Source organism: Schistocerca serialis, chromosome 7 (assembly GCF_023864345.2).
Source record: "Schistocerca serialis cubense isolate TAMUIC-IGC-003099 chromosome 7, iqSchSeri2.2, whole genome shotgun sequence".
Lineage (NCBI taxonomy): Eukaryota > Metazoa > Arthropoda > Insecta > Orthoptera > Acrididae > Schistocerca > Schistocerca serialis.
The window spans coordinates 479,142,151-479,157,092 of record NC_064644.1 but is presented as its reverse complement, the minus strand read 5'-3'; the positions used below and the strand labels follow the sequence as shown (position 1 = coordinate 479,157,092).

The 14,942-nt window shown below is 44.3% G+C and overlaps 2 protein-coding genes across 4 annotated transcripts in view; one reads left to right on the top strand and one right to left on the bottom strand.

The window, feature by feature from the left end:
- The window catches only part of LOC126412129 (metalloproteinase inhibitor 3), a 332,484-nt gene extending 317,765 nt beyond the window's left edge, over positions 1-14,719 (top strand). For all 3 annotated transcript variants that reach the window (XM_050081569.1, XM_050081571.1, XM_050081570.1), the window contains one exon: positions 12,006-14,719. In XM_050081569.1, coding sequence (XP_049937526.1) covers positions 12,006-12,401 — 396 coding nt within the window. In that variant the 3' untranslated portion in view covers positions 12,402-14,719. The remainder of the gene's footprint in view (positions 1-12,005) is intronic.
- The window catches only part of LOC126412127 (synapsin), an 861,195-nt gene that overhangs the window by 509,153 nt on the left and 337,100 nt on the right, over positions 1-14,942 (bottom strand). The gene's annotated exons all lie outside the window — the stretch shown is intronic.

The following is a 14,942-nucleotide window of genomic DNA, read 5'->3' as shown; positions in this document are numbered from 1 at the left end:
AGCAGTCGCACGGTTCCGGACTGCGCGCCTAGAACCGCGAGACCACCGCGGCCGGCCTATTCCATAGCATTTAGACGCGATTTATACATGTTTCATACATGTTTAGTCCGGAGCTTGTGGTCTCGCAGTAGCGTTCTCGCTTCCCGAGCACGGGGTCCCAGGTTCGATTCCCGGCTGGGTCAGGGATTTTCACCTGCCTCGAGATGACTGGGTGGTGTTGTGTCGTTTTCTTTCTCATCATTCGTCCCCGTTACGGTCGGAGGAAGGCAATGGCAAACCACCTCCGCTAGGACCTTGCCTAGTACGGCGGTGCGGGTCTCCCGCATCGTCCCCTACGCTCTGTCAACGAGTATGGGACTTCTTCATGATCATCATCATCATCATACATGTTTCAGTCCCTGCAGAGAAATCGCAGTACTACTATTTTCCCACCGTCCCTCCCAAAATCCTATCTTCTAGTTGATGGAAAACACCACCAATTCATCGGTCATTACTGTAAGAAAGCCACGCGTGAATTACTGTTACATTTATTTAAATGCGTTAGTATTTCGCGACGACTTCTAAGATTGTTTTGACGTCAGTCACATTACATATCCACTCGGAATTTGACCGTAGTAACAATGCGAAAAGGAAAGCGGTTGTAAAAATTATGTAGTGTCAACATGACTCTTTTTTCTGTGGTTTGTCATATAACGTTCTTTAATAGGCTGAATTAAGTGTACAGAACGCAATTACAGAAGAGACTACATCTAAATGACTTGGAACTATGTACTGGACCGGGATACAAACCCGGATTTTTGTCGTTCATGGGAAACTTTCAGTCTATACAGCCAGTCAAGAACGTCGCACAGTCCTGCAGGAAGCATCAGTCATTCCAACCGAGCAAAGTGATGCAGTGGCTAAACCACTGGACTCGTGTTTGGAAGGACAGCGGTTCAAGCACCCCTCCACTCATCTGCGTCTAGGTTTTACGTGATTTCTGTAAATCGCTTAAAGGGAATGCTGGTATGGTTGACAGAGCACTGCCGATTTCCTTCCTCATCTTATCCCAATCCGAACTTGTATTCTGCCTCTAATGACCTCGTCGTCGACGGGACATTAAATCGCAATCTTCCTTTATTCAGTTATACAATATATCTCCTGTTTGCTTAAGTCGAGAAACCTGGTTGGAATGTTGCCACGGCACACAGTTTTCATCTGTCACAGTGACTAATTAAAAGACACTCCAAGATAACTGAAAATTTATGTAGAAAAAAACCACAGACTGTACGTATGCTGTTTCCCGCTATATTTTGGATCCCACGAGGGCAAGTCCAGCAAAGTACGCAGGGTAGCGTCTATGAAGTTTCAAAGATAAGAAGTGAGCTGCTGGTGGATTTAAAAAACACCGCCCGTCCAAAGAGATGCGTCAGGGTCCGTTTGTCTGAATTAAGCTGTCGTGCCATATAGTTTGTCTTCGTAAGCGTATGCAGTCTGACCAATGCTGCAGATAAAAATCACACATTTGTCTCGTCGCTGGGCTTAATTTGGCTATTATGTATTGTTATGCGAGGACCACCCGTTTCTCGACGAACTACTGTTTCCAATATATATGTAGACTTGGTTAGACGCTATCTGTTTATTCTCTTTTGATGAAAACTTACATCCCTGAAGATACTCTATGTTCCATCTTGAAATGGACTGTTGCAAACATCCATTTCGTTTACGACCTACGTCTCCAGCTAACGACAGCTTCCAAGAATAAATGTCCGCCCACCATTAAGTGACCGCTTCGTTGAGGCCATTACATTATGCGTGAGCATTTTAGCGTTGTGGACGGCAGACAAAATCTCATTCACCATTCTTTCTACACTGCGCGTTTCTGGAAACGCTGACTCGTGACAGAAATTGACTAGTAGATGAAAATAACACATTTCTTTGCTTTTCCCACGTGGGAGTATCGTTCAGTTGAGAGTCCGCTTTTACGTCATTGTCACGGATTGCTGGAACAAGGCTCCCTCTGTCCACTTGCTGTCTCCGCCCATCCGGGGAAATATAGACTTGTCCGCTTCGGAGGAGATTCGTTGCTGAAATAAACAGATCACTTCAACTGTTTTAAAAATGTTGCTAGTATCGTGATTATTGCGCTTGTTTTTCCTTCTTGTGGTGTGCTGTCTTCTGATGAAAACCTTAACAAAATTCGTGCTGAAGTCACCTGCATTTTTCAGTAAGCTGATTTTGTTAATTTCCATTATATAATGATTAATACTTACGGTTGTACAGTTATTCTTCTCTCGCAAGACTTCAGGAGTTACTTACTCGGCATAATCTATGGAGTGAAATGGTGCAGTTGCCAGCACAGGAAGGAAGGAGGAGTTTATACATGCAAGGAGACTCACCATCGTACTAGTAGCGTGTGTTCCTTCAAGTGGAGCTGTGATCTCAAACGTGGTTGAAACTACGAATGGCGTCCAATAATTAATGCAAGACTTTTTCTTTCTCGTCCAATTTCGATGGAAAAAACGTGGAATTCGGTGTGGGACACCGTGGAGTATTCTCGCATCAGCCCCTATAGTTTCATGATGTTCCAATAGGCATCTGTAGCGGAGATGCGTTCGAAGCAAAGAGCTCTCATTGAGTTTCTTTTGGCGGGAAACCAGAGTGTCGCACATATTCATAGGCGCTTGCAGAATGTCTACGGAGACCTGCCAGTGAACAAAAGCTTGCCCAGTCGTTGTGCGAGGTGTCTATCATCATCGCAAAAAGGTCGCGCATATCTGTCCTATCTCCTGCGCGCAGGCTGACCACACAAAGCTGTGACTTCCGCAATGTGTTCATCGCTGCAAAAATGCAAAAGAATTTCTGCTTGTCCATGACAACCGCAAGGCCTCAGTGAAGTGTGCACACCCGAGAGGAACTCACAGAACTTAAGTGAACTCTTATTCCTCATCTATCCTACAGTGCGGATCACGCACCTTCCGACTTCCATCTGTTTGGGCCAATGAAGGATGCACTCCGTAGGACGTAGTGCATGTATGATGCGGAGGTTACTTATACAACAAGACGATGGCTGCAACATCAACCAACAGAGTAGTACTATGCGGGCATACAGACCCTCTCACTAAGGTGGCATAAGGCCGTCGGATTGAGGGGAGCTCATGTTGAAAAAATTGGGTTTTGTTGCGAAGACAATGGGGAATAATACGGTGGATTGTAATCCTGAATAACACCAACCTGCTTTCAGAAAAAAATGTGTTGCACCACTTATTGAACGCCCTTAGTATATTGATGCTGTGTGTTCAGAAGAGAAATATCCTAGAAATTTCAACATTCTGTTCTCTGTTATTTGTTGCTGTTGTGATCTTCACCCCGAAGACTCGTAGATGCAGGTCCCCACGCTAACTTGTCCCGCACAGATCTCTTCATCTCCACATAATTATTGCAATCTACAGTGTGTGTGAATCAGCTTACTGCATTCAAGCCTTGGTCTCCCTTTACGATATTTACCCTCCCCAGTTCGACTCGGTACCTCCACGTTAGTTATTCGATGTACCTATCTAAGCATCACCATTCTTCTGTAGCACCACATTACAAAATCTTCAATCACCCTCTTGTCAGAACTTTTTATCGTTTGCGTTTGCCTTCTGGATAAAGCAACGCTCAAGACAAATACCTTCAGAGTAGACTTCCTAAATCTTAAATTTAAGTTTCATGTTAACAAATTTCTTGAGAACCGCTTTTCTCATTTTGCCTGTCTACATATCATATTCTTTGCTCTTCGGCCATCATCAATTATTTTACTGGCCAAGAAGCAAAACTAATCTACTTATTTTTGTGTCTTATTTCCTGTACTACAAGGGGTGTTCAATAAGTAATGCAACATTTTTTTAATTTTTTTTTATTTTTTTAAAGCCAGTTGGTTTTATTCAGGATTCCAATATATCACATTACTCCCCCCTCTTTTGGGTACAAGATTCTCTTTTTCAACATAAACGCCGTTCAACGCGACGGCCTTACGCCACCTTACGGTGAGGACCTGTATGCCTGCATGGTACCGCTCTACAAGTTGACGTCGGACACAACATGTTGCAGCACCAGTATCCTCCTGATCATCCAGTACGGCTTCCCGCGGATTGCATCCTTCATTGCGCCAAACAGATAGAAGTCGGAAGGTAGGAGATACGGAAGGACAGTCCAATGAAGATTTGTGAGTTCCTCTCGGGTCCACAGATTTGCGTGAGGTCTTGCGTTGTCATGGAGAAGGAGAAATTCGTCTGCATTTTTGTGGGAACGAACTCGCTGAATGAGAGTGTCCGCACGTTCCAATACTGCAGGAGAGAGGGCTGTGTGCGGCCGACCGGCGCGCGAGAGATCGGACAGGTATGCGCAACGTTCCTGATATGATGACACACGCTTCGCCGCACGACTCACCGTGCTTTTTTTCACTACCAGGTCTCCTCAGACTTTCTGCAAGCACCTACGGATATCTACGATGCTCTGGTTTTCCGCGAAAACAAACTCAATGACAGCTCTCTGCTAGCAACGCACGCACCTCCGTTAATAAGCCATTTATAAGGCTACGTATAGCAATGTCACCTATCGGAACGTCATGAAACTATAGGGGCTGAAGCGAGAGTATTCCGCGATGTTCGTAGTTCGCTCAGCATCGCCTGATTTAATTAGACTGCATTTCATTACAAGTAAATTAATTTTACGGATGCAGGTCTCGCAACCTCTTTAAAACATACAGTACTGGCCATTAAAATTGCTACACCACGAAGATAACGAGCTAAAGACGCGAAATTTAACCGACAGGAAGAAGATGCTGTGATATGCAAATGATTGACTTTTCAGAGGATTCACACAAGGTTGGCGACGGTGGCCACACCTACAACGTGCTGACTTGAGGAAAGTTTCCAACCGATTTCTGACACACAAATAGCAGTTGACCGGCGTTGCCTGGTGAAACGTTGTTGTGATGCCTCGTGTAAGGAGAAGAAATGCGTACCATCACGTTTCCGACTTTGATAAAGGTCGGATTGTAGCTTATCGCGATTGCGGTTTATCGTATCGCGACATTGCCGCCCGCATTGGTCGAGATCCAATGACTGTTAGCAGAATATGGAATCGGTGGGTTCAGGAGGGTAATACGGCCTCGTATCACTAGCAGTCGAGATGACAAGCATCGAATCAGCATGGCTGTAACGGATCGTGCAGCCACGCCTCGATCCCTGAGTCAACAGATGGGGACGTTTGCAAGACAACAACCGTCTGCACGAACAGTTCGACGACGTTTGCAGCCGCATGGACTATCAGCTCGGAGACCATGGCTCCGGTTACCCTTGACGCTGCATCACAGACAGGATCGCCTGCGATGGTGTACTCAACGACGAACCTGGGTTCACGAATGGCAAAACGTCATTTTTTCGGATGAATCCAGGTTCTGTTTATAGCATCATGATGGTCGCAACCGTGTTTGGCGACATCGCGGTGAACGCACATTGGAAGCTTGTATTCGTCATCGCCATACTGGTGTATCTCCCGGCGTGATGGTATGGGGTGCCATTGGTTACACGTCTCAGTCACATCTTGTTCGCATTGACGGCACTTTGAACAGTGGACGTTACATTTCACATGTGTTACGACCCGTGGCTCTACCCTCCATTCGATCCCTGCGAAACACTGCATTTCAGGAGGATAATGCACGACCGCATGTCGAAGGTCCTGTACGGGTCTTTCTGGATAGAGAAAATGTTCGACTGCTGCCCTGGCCAGCACATTCTCCAGATCTCTCACAAATTGAAAACGTCTAGTCAATGGTGAGCGAGCAACTGGCTCGTCACAATACGCCAGTCACCACTCTTGATGAACTGTGGTATCGTGTTGAAGCTGCATGGGCAGCTTTACCTGCACACGCCATCCAAGCTCTGTTTGACTCAATGCCCAGGCGTATCAAGGCCGTTATTACGGCCAGAGGTGGTTTTTTCTGGGTACTGATTTCTCTGGATCTGTGCACTCAATTTGCGTGAAAATGTAATCACATGTCAGTTCTAGTATAATATATTTGTCCAATGAATACCCGTTTATCATCTGCATTTCTTCTTGGTGTAGCAATTTTAATGGCCAGTAGTGTACTATCCTTTTCGTTCAACAGCTCTTTCTGTCTGACTGAATTATTTATGGCACCATGATATTCGAAACTAAAATGGAACACCGTAAAATATAGTGGTTTCTGACACAGTTTTTAAGACTGAAATATTTTGTCGAGGGGGAAGGCGGCAAGATACTGTAAACATTGTGCAGCGAAGAGGCAGTTGTCAGTTTCACACGCCACGCCACTATCTCTGAAGACGAACGTGGCCGTCAGGTCGACGAGATGGATTTGTTTGTATTAGGGCGCCACTTTGTCGCGGGGTCTTTATAGCCGGTTCGGCGTTGCTTCGGCCCCGGTACAAGGCCCGCAGGCGCTCTGGAAGCCGGCAGCCCAATTAAGCGTGAACGCGTGCTTAATTAACTCGACGGAATATCGATCACAGCAGTCGACCTTTCGGCAAGGCGGGCGCTAATTGTGCCGTAAATAATGAATGGGCCGTTTTACTTTTCGGGAGGCCAGACTTTCTCGGGCGACAAGTGGGCACCTCGCCTTTGTCGGGCTACTGTTTACACTTGGCAGCGACGCAGTTCCTTTTCCAGATCCGCCAGCATTTGCGTGGTTTTGCTTTCAGTGCGCACTTTGTGGCATCCGTTGCTTTTTATGGCGACAGAAAAGAGGATCTCCAGCGTCTGCATGTAGCCGCCAGCTAAATAACGGCAATACCAAGACAAAGCTGAGAGACTGAATGTCGTCTTCGAACGTTCCTTGTTAAAAGAAAATCAAAGAATAGTTCCACAGGGAGGTTTCTACCTCTACGTGAATAGTCCTCAAGCCACTTTACGGCACATGGTGGAGGGTACCCTGTACCGCCGCGCGGGATTAGCCGAGCGGTCTCAGGCGCTGCAGTCATGGACTGTGCGGCTGGTCCCGGCGGAGGTTCGAGTCCTCTCTCGGACATGGGTGTGTGTGTTTGTCCTTAGGATAATTTAGGTCTCCTAGTGTGTAAGCTTAGGAACCGATGACCTTAGCAGTTAATTCCCGTAAGGTTTCACACACATTTGAACATTTTTGTACCCTGTACCACTAACAGTTATTTCCGTTTCTATTCCACTCGCAAATAGAACTAGGGAAAAATGACTATCTATTTGTCTCCGTATGAACCCTAATTTCTTGTATCTTGTCTTCATGGTCCTTACGCGTAATGTTTGTTGGAGGCAACAAAATCGTTCTGCAGTCAGTTTCAAATGCTGGGTCCCTAAATTTTCTCAATAGCGTTCTTCAAGAAGAATGTCGCCTTCCCTCCAGGGATTCCCATTTGAGCTCCTGAAGCATCTCCGTAACTCTGAAGTTTTATTGGAAATTACCGCTAACAAATCTAGCAGCCCTCCTCTGTATTGATTCGATGTCTTCATTCAATTCGACCTGGTACGGATACCAAACACTCGAGCAGTACTCAAGAACAGATCGCACCAGCGTCCTATACGCGGACTCCTTTACAGGTGAACCACTCTTTTCTAAAATTCTCCCAATAAACTGAAGTCATCCATTTGCCTTCCCTACCACAGTTTTAACACGCTTGTTCCACCTCGTATCGCTTTCCAACGTTACGCCCAGATATTTAAATGACTTGACTGCGTCAAATGGAAGTCTAGTAATACTGTACCCGAACATTAAGGTTTGTTCTTTCAACTCATCCGCATTAACTTACATTTTTCCTAATTAGGGCTACCTGCCTTTCATCACACCAAATGGCAAACTTCGACACCTTACTATACTCCATGGCATCATCAGCAAACAATCGTAGATTGCTGCCCACCCTGTCCGTCAAATCATTAATGAAGTGCTCTCACACTGCCCTGGGGCACTCTTGACGAATCCCTTGTCTCTACTGAACACTCGCCGTCGATGACAACAAGCTGGTTTCTATTACGTAAGAAGTCTTTGAGCCACTCACATATCTGTGAATATTTTCCATAAGTTCGTACTTTCTTTAACAGCCCGCAATGGGGCACCGTGTCAAACGCTACCCGGAAATGTAGAAAAATTGGAATTTGCCTACTGTCCTTCACCCACAGTTCGCAGTACATCATGTGAGAAAAGGGCAAGCCGAGTTTCGCACGAGTGATACTGTCAAAACCGATGTTGATTCGTGGACATAAGATTGCCGGCCGCAAGAAAATTTATATGCTCGAACTGAAAATATGTTCAAGGATTCTGCAGCAAACTGATATAAGTGGTTTTGGTCTGTAATTTTGCAGATCCTTTTTTTGCCAGTGCCGTAGAGCATTCTTCGAAAAACCGAATTGGGATTTCGTCCGGACCTGGTGACTTGTTTGTTTTCTACTCCTTCAACTATGTCCCTACAGCAGGGATGCTAATTACTATGTCGTCCACATGGGAGTCTGTTTGATGCTCAAACGACGCTATGTTTGTACGGCTCTCCTATGTCAACCATTTCTTGAACGTGACATTTAAAACTTATGCTTTTATTTTGCTAATTTAAACTGCCACACCAGACTGGTTAATATGTGACTGGAATGAAGTATTAGACCCCATTTACCAGTTTTACATAGGACCAGGTTTCCTCACAACTTCAGAGTGTAGATACAGATTCAAAATGTGCTGCTGTAGTTTTAGTCATGTCCAAATTTGGTTTCAAGTAGCTTTCCATGTAATTTTGTGAAATTATAAACCTATCTGCGTAACTACTGCACCCTACTTCTATTTGAAGATGCTTACTGCATTCAAACTGTGCTGTCTGTATACAATTTTTACCTTCTCCATCCCACTTCCTTTCATTACCAAATTAAGTATTCACTGGTGCCGATAGTGCGTCATACAAGCCTATCGCTTCTTTTAGTGAAGTTCCCCAATACCTCCTGTGTCCCTAATGCGTTTCAGTACTTTTTCATTAATTATCCCATCTATCCACCCAATCTTAAGCATTTTTATGTAGCTCTACATTTGAAAATTCTCTTCTCCGCCTGTCTATGTTGTTTATCTTCTATGTTTCATTTATACACTCCAAATACATTTAGAAGGTATTTCAATTGGTCTAATACTATCAGTGTGTCATTTCATACTCTAATTACATCAGAATCACGTGAGCTGATTCGACTAAACTCCATCACTCTTTACTTTCTTTTAATTATATTCATCTTATAACCTCGTTTCAAGACACTCTACATTCCGTTCAAATGATCATTCAAGTGCTTTCCCATCTATGCCAGAACAGCAGCCGGCCGAAGTGGCCGAGCGGTTCTAGGCACTACAGTCCGGAATCGCGCGACCGCTTCGGTCGCAGGTTAGAATCCTGCCTCGTACATGGATGTGTGTGATGTCCTTAGGTTAGTTAGGTTTAAGTAGTTCTAAGTTCTAGGGGACTGATGACCTTAGAAGTTAAGTCCCATTGTGCTCAGAGCCATTTGAACCATTTTGAACCAGAACAGCAGTTCTCAGTGCTGACTCCAGCTACAGATTGCAGAAACTAAACTGCAAATATCTACCGAAACGCTAGAGAAAATGGGCTTGACTGCTCTTTCGAGAGATATCCTGTGTATATATTCTGCCGGTGAACATGTGTACATATGCTCGAAATGTGTACACATGCAATGGATCGCATGGCAGCACACTACCGAATTTATCTAGCTCTTGGCCAAGCAGTCAAGTAAATTACATCTACTGTACTAATTTTTTATTACACTGGGTGTTGACATTTTCAGCACATAACGCACTTCTTAGTAGATTTTTGTGTTAGTTACCTGCGAAAAGTAAGTTTTCCTTCTGTGACGTATTTCGATTTGCATCTGTAGCAGTAACAAGACTCACCGTTTCTATTAATAATATATACTTGCATGAAAACAAGGCAAGTAAGAGTAATACTAAAGTTTCAAGGTATACACAAACAACAAACAAACAAGGTTATGCCGGGTTCAAGTAACAGTGCCCATTTCATGTTGTCGACTTGGACAGTATACTAGTTCTCGCCGTAGATATTCCTGTTATTTGGGTAGATCCAGCGACGCGGAATCTCACATGTCTCTGTTCTCTCTGTTGTCGCTTATGCAACACAAAATAACCATAGAATTATATATTTAGGCAAGCAGTAAATATTACTCAAGTTATAGGCATTCTCGTTTCGTTGTTGACTATGATTGGCGTTGGCGCGGGAAAAAAAGCTGAAGGTGCCTCATAGATTCGTTCACTTGTCAAAATGGTTCAAATGGCTCTGAGCACTATGGGGCTTAACATCTGAGGTCATCAGTCCCCTAGAACGTAGAACTACTTAAACCTAACTAACCTAAGGACAGCACACACATCCATGCCCGAGGCAGGATTCGAACCTGCGACCGTAGCGGTCGCGCGGTTCCAGACTGTAGCGCCTAGAACCGCTCGGCCACACACGCCGGCTTCACTTCTCAGCGTTGTGGAAAATCTGCCATACAACATTGGTCTAGAACATCAGTTATCAATTTTGCTCTATGCCATTAATAAATTCTGCTGTTTTAGCTAGTTCTTTAATTCTGATGCATCCCGACATTTTGTGTGTCAAGCACAGCCTGTCGTAGCCTCACCTTCACGGATTCAGTAGTGATCTCAGGGCAGTCAAGTTCTGTTGACTTTTTGTCTAGTATGAACACATCTCAATCTGATAGTGACATCCCATTCCACTGCCGTCCAGTATGTTTCGATATTAATGCGCCATGGAACTCGCGGAGTGTACCTTTAAGCCCATCAGACAAAATATTAGGCACCCCTTAAAAACGAGTCGCTTTGGAACACTGTAGACAATGAGGAGCTGATACCAGGAGATTATATTGTGCTCCAGCTCTGACGTAACTTGTGATAGTGCAGTTGTGTGTACGTGGTAATCGGTTATGTGGAGCCGGCACAGTATGTTGGGTCAATGTCGAAACGTGGCAGAATGTCGGAAAAGAGTAATGTTGTTTGAACTTGTCCGTGACCGCACCGTGAATGAAACTGCCCGATTCGTTAATGTATCAACGCGAAATATCCAGTAGCCTACGAGGAATGATCTGTCACTTCCAGCCGTGTAAGAACAGAAGCCGTAAAAAGTCACAACTGACAACACGTTGAGACGAGTATCACACCTTGTCAATGAAAATATATTTCAAACCCCACAGAAATTGCTGCAGACAGTGGATGCATGTCCATCTTAACCAGTTTACAAAGAACAATTGTGAGGAGTACTACATGCAATGGACGCTGTGGCAGATAAAGTTGCACGTCTTAAATGGCGAAAACGACACACAAACTGGAGAGCAGTACTATGGAGGGGAGTGTTGTGGTCTGAAGAGTCGCAGTATTATCACTTTTTAAATAATCCAACGCGGTGAGTGCAGCGGCAGTCCAGAGAGACGTTTAACCTGCAGTGTGTGGATGCTGAAGTTCAGGGTGGAGACGGTTCTCAGATACAATGGGAGTAGGCCAAATCATTCAGGCTGCCATGGACGCGATCCATGACGCTTATATCAATATTCTCAGTGACAGTGTTGCCCTTTCTTCTACACTTCCATTACGAGTATGCTGTGGACACTCACATCTTCCAGGATGACAACAGCTGGTCACAGGGCTGCAAGTACACGATGCTAGATTGATGAGTACTGAGGTGCCCTATCGCATTTCGACTGTCCCGCTATATCACCGAACTCAAACCGACGGAAAATATCTGGAATTATGTGGGTGAAATGTAACAATCGGCATCCCCGTAATGTGGTAGTTCTAAGTGATCAAATACTTCAGCTGGGCTTTTCAGACATGAAGAAACTTATAGACTCATTCTCGCCAAAGTGTGGCCATTTTGAAGGTTGGGGGCTATATTAGGTGATGTTAGTGTGCTACATCCTTCCTCATCGTTCGCTGTCTGACAATGAACTCCAACTGCAACTGTGTTACTTGCTGGTTCCCACAGGTCCGATTAGGCGCCCAGAGCACACCGACGGACAGCGACACCTGCCAGTGGTGGACATCGTTCCTGGGGCCTGAGGAGGGCCCGGACTGCCAGGGGGAGCACGCCATCTGCATGAGGCAGCCCGGTTCCTCCACTCACGGAGCACACTGCGGCTGGACGGGTGGCAGCCGCTATCGCCAGTGCATGGAGGACAGGCGACGGCTGCGTGAGCCGCCAAAGATTCTACCCCAGCCGGAGCCGCCAAAGATTCTACCCCAGCCAGAGTCGCCAAAGATTCTACCCCATCTGGAGCAGCAAGAGCCAGAGATAACACCCCAGCCAGAAGTGATACACGCTCCAGAGCCGCGGCGGCGCCGAGCACACGAGCACCTGGAAAGGACGCCGCGCCGGACCTAGCGCCCGGCTCTCCAGGGGCAGCACAGCAAGGTCACAAATGGCGTAGGGCTCCCAGACTTTCTCTATACCGGATAACCGCCAGCGAGTACCCAAGTCTCGCCTCAACATTTCTATATTTATTCCCAAGTCACTATTGCTGTATAATGACATGATGACATTTAGAGGGGGGAAGCTTATGTTCTATATCATTCCCACTTCCAAAAATAATATGATGTTGACGACTAGCTATTAGTCAGCAAAGTGAAATTACGACCTCAAAGAGGTGAGGAAGTAACAGTGTCTAGCATTCCTGCCAGTGCATTGTTGTCACACACTACATGGCGATACACCAATTCCTTGGGTATTATAAAAATAAAACAGTATTGTTTGCTGACACTCTTAGTGCACATTGACATTTGTTCCCACTGACATGTAAGATTCCGTCTGTAAAACGACTGCTGCCTTTATTTCTGATACTTCATTTTTTCATAACAATGTATTAGTAATACAGTATGGCCCTTTTGAAATTGTGTTGTTTCATTCACTTGCGTGATGATTCGCTTATTCTAAGACCTTTTAAAACCAAATCCCATAAAGAGAACAACTTTTCCCAATTTCTTTGCCAGCATTATAGTAAAGTTCTGCATGCAAATTTTTCGCAACATTGCCTTTCTTTCTACTGTTAATAATACCACAGAAGACGCTAGGTAGTAACACATTCATCTCTATTGCCAAGAGGCTTTGGACAGTGAGAACTTTTTCGGGCTTGAACCTAAAATTTTGCAATCTTCTTCCATCGCTTTTTTCGCTTGAAATGTCACTTTTTTCTTCTTCCCGACATCAGTAACTTAATAACGGCTGTAGTAACCTGTTGTGACTGTCCGGAAAGACATTTTTCTCGACCACTTTATGTGCTTCCACTGCAAAGTTGTAATGTGTGCTTCTTCGATCTGGAACGTGGCTGTACCTTGTCATGCGACTACCTTAGTTCAATCGATGGCCAGGTTCACAGTTGGCTTTGTTTAGTAATACAATTAATGTCCGTCCATCAGTATGTTGACCCTACTAATCTTCATTATAATGTGCCACTGCAGAAATGCACATCTCTTCTGTTTATTGCCGAAATCACTATGCTTTATTATTTCACTGGTTGCCAAGTTCTATGTATTGGAAGTCTACTTCATTTTTCATCTATCCACAGTCATATGTCCTCTGATGTCTCTGAGGCTGGCACATATAACAGGCTAGAGAAAATATGATAAACGCTTGTTGCATCTAATGCAGCAGCTGTTTCAGTCTTACTATTGAGAATCTCCATGAAACTATGGTCAGTGGACACACTAAACTTCCAATCCTACGCATATCTTGGTTAACAACAAAATTTGTTTTCTCCATCACGATCGGTGTTGTTGTTATCTTAATCTAACCATACAGTTAATTTACATGGAAGTCAGCTTGTCATATGTCACACTTATGTGGGAGATTATAACGTTTTAGAACTTCATAACGACAAATACTAATCTTGATGGCTGTAGGGTGCTGCATTAAAGAATGGCATAACTTACGGACTGACCTTGAAGAATTAAAACTTCGTAATTATATGTCAGATCCAGGAATGTTCAGATAAAAACACATGAAACTCTACCTTCACTTCACGCAGCAAATCAGATGCAGATGTGTTTCGTTATACAAAAATAATATGCACTATTTCAACTCGTGATTTTATACCTGTCTTACAGAACAAAATAAACAACAGGAATTACAAGAAATTTTAGGGTTAATTCAATTTACTGGCGTCTGTTGTAATTGAATTCTATTGCTGGTTTACTTTTTCCGTGTCATTTGTGTTACAAAAAAATGCAGTACTGTTTGACAAAATGTGACGTCCACACTCGTGGCGCCAATATCCGGCGAAAGTGCTACTTACGACGCAGATGTCGTGGAACTGAGAGCACAGGTTGTGATTTGTTAGGGATGCGTGAACCACCTACTGGGTGCATGTCGCCCAAGTTCAGTACAAATGGACGGCGACCAAAGACTGAAAGGACTATGGCGCTCATTGCGCTGTGTAAATGTTGGTCTGAGCGCCTACAAATTACGTGTCTGTGAGGCAGGAACGTGTCAACCACGTGTTTCTGTTCTCACAGCCAAGTGTTTGATACAGTGTGATTACCTTTGTTTGGTCTAAGATCTCCTACACAGGAACACTGGGAAATAAATGTGTCGAAGAGACACTTAAATGTATTTCAGTATGTTTTCATATGTAAACTAAGTAGTTTGTAGAATACTCCTGTACAGATTATTATTATATTAAATAAAGACTTATTTGTCAGTATCAATCCAGAAGGCTAAAATCATTTAGTGTTACCAGTTTCATGCAAACAGCGTAGAACCGCTGACAGAAACATACTGGGTGAAAGTTAATATTTATGTACACTAAATCCTAATATATGTGTGCTGCCGTCACTTGTGACAGGTTTTTGATAAGAAGCTGACTTGTTATGAACAAAGCGAAAACTAAACAGTGAATATTTAATGTTATTGTACTTGATTATTTCCTAA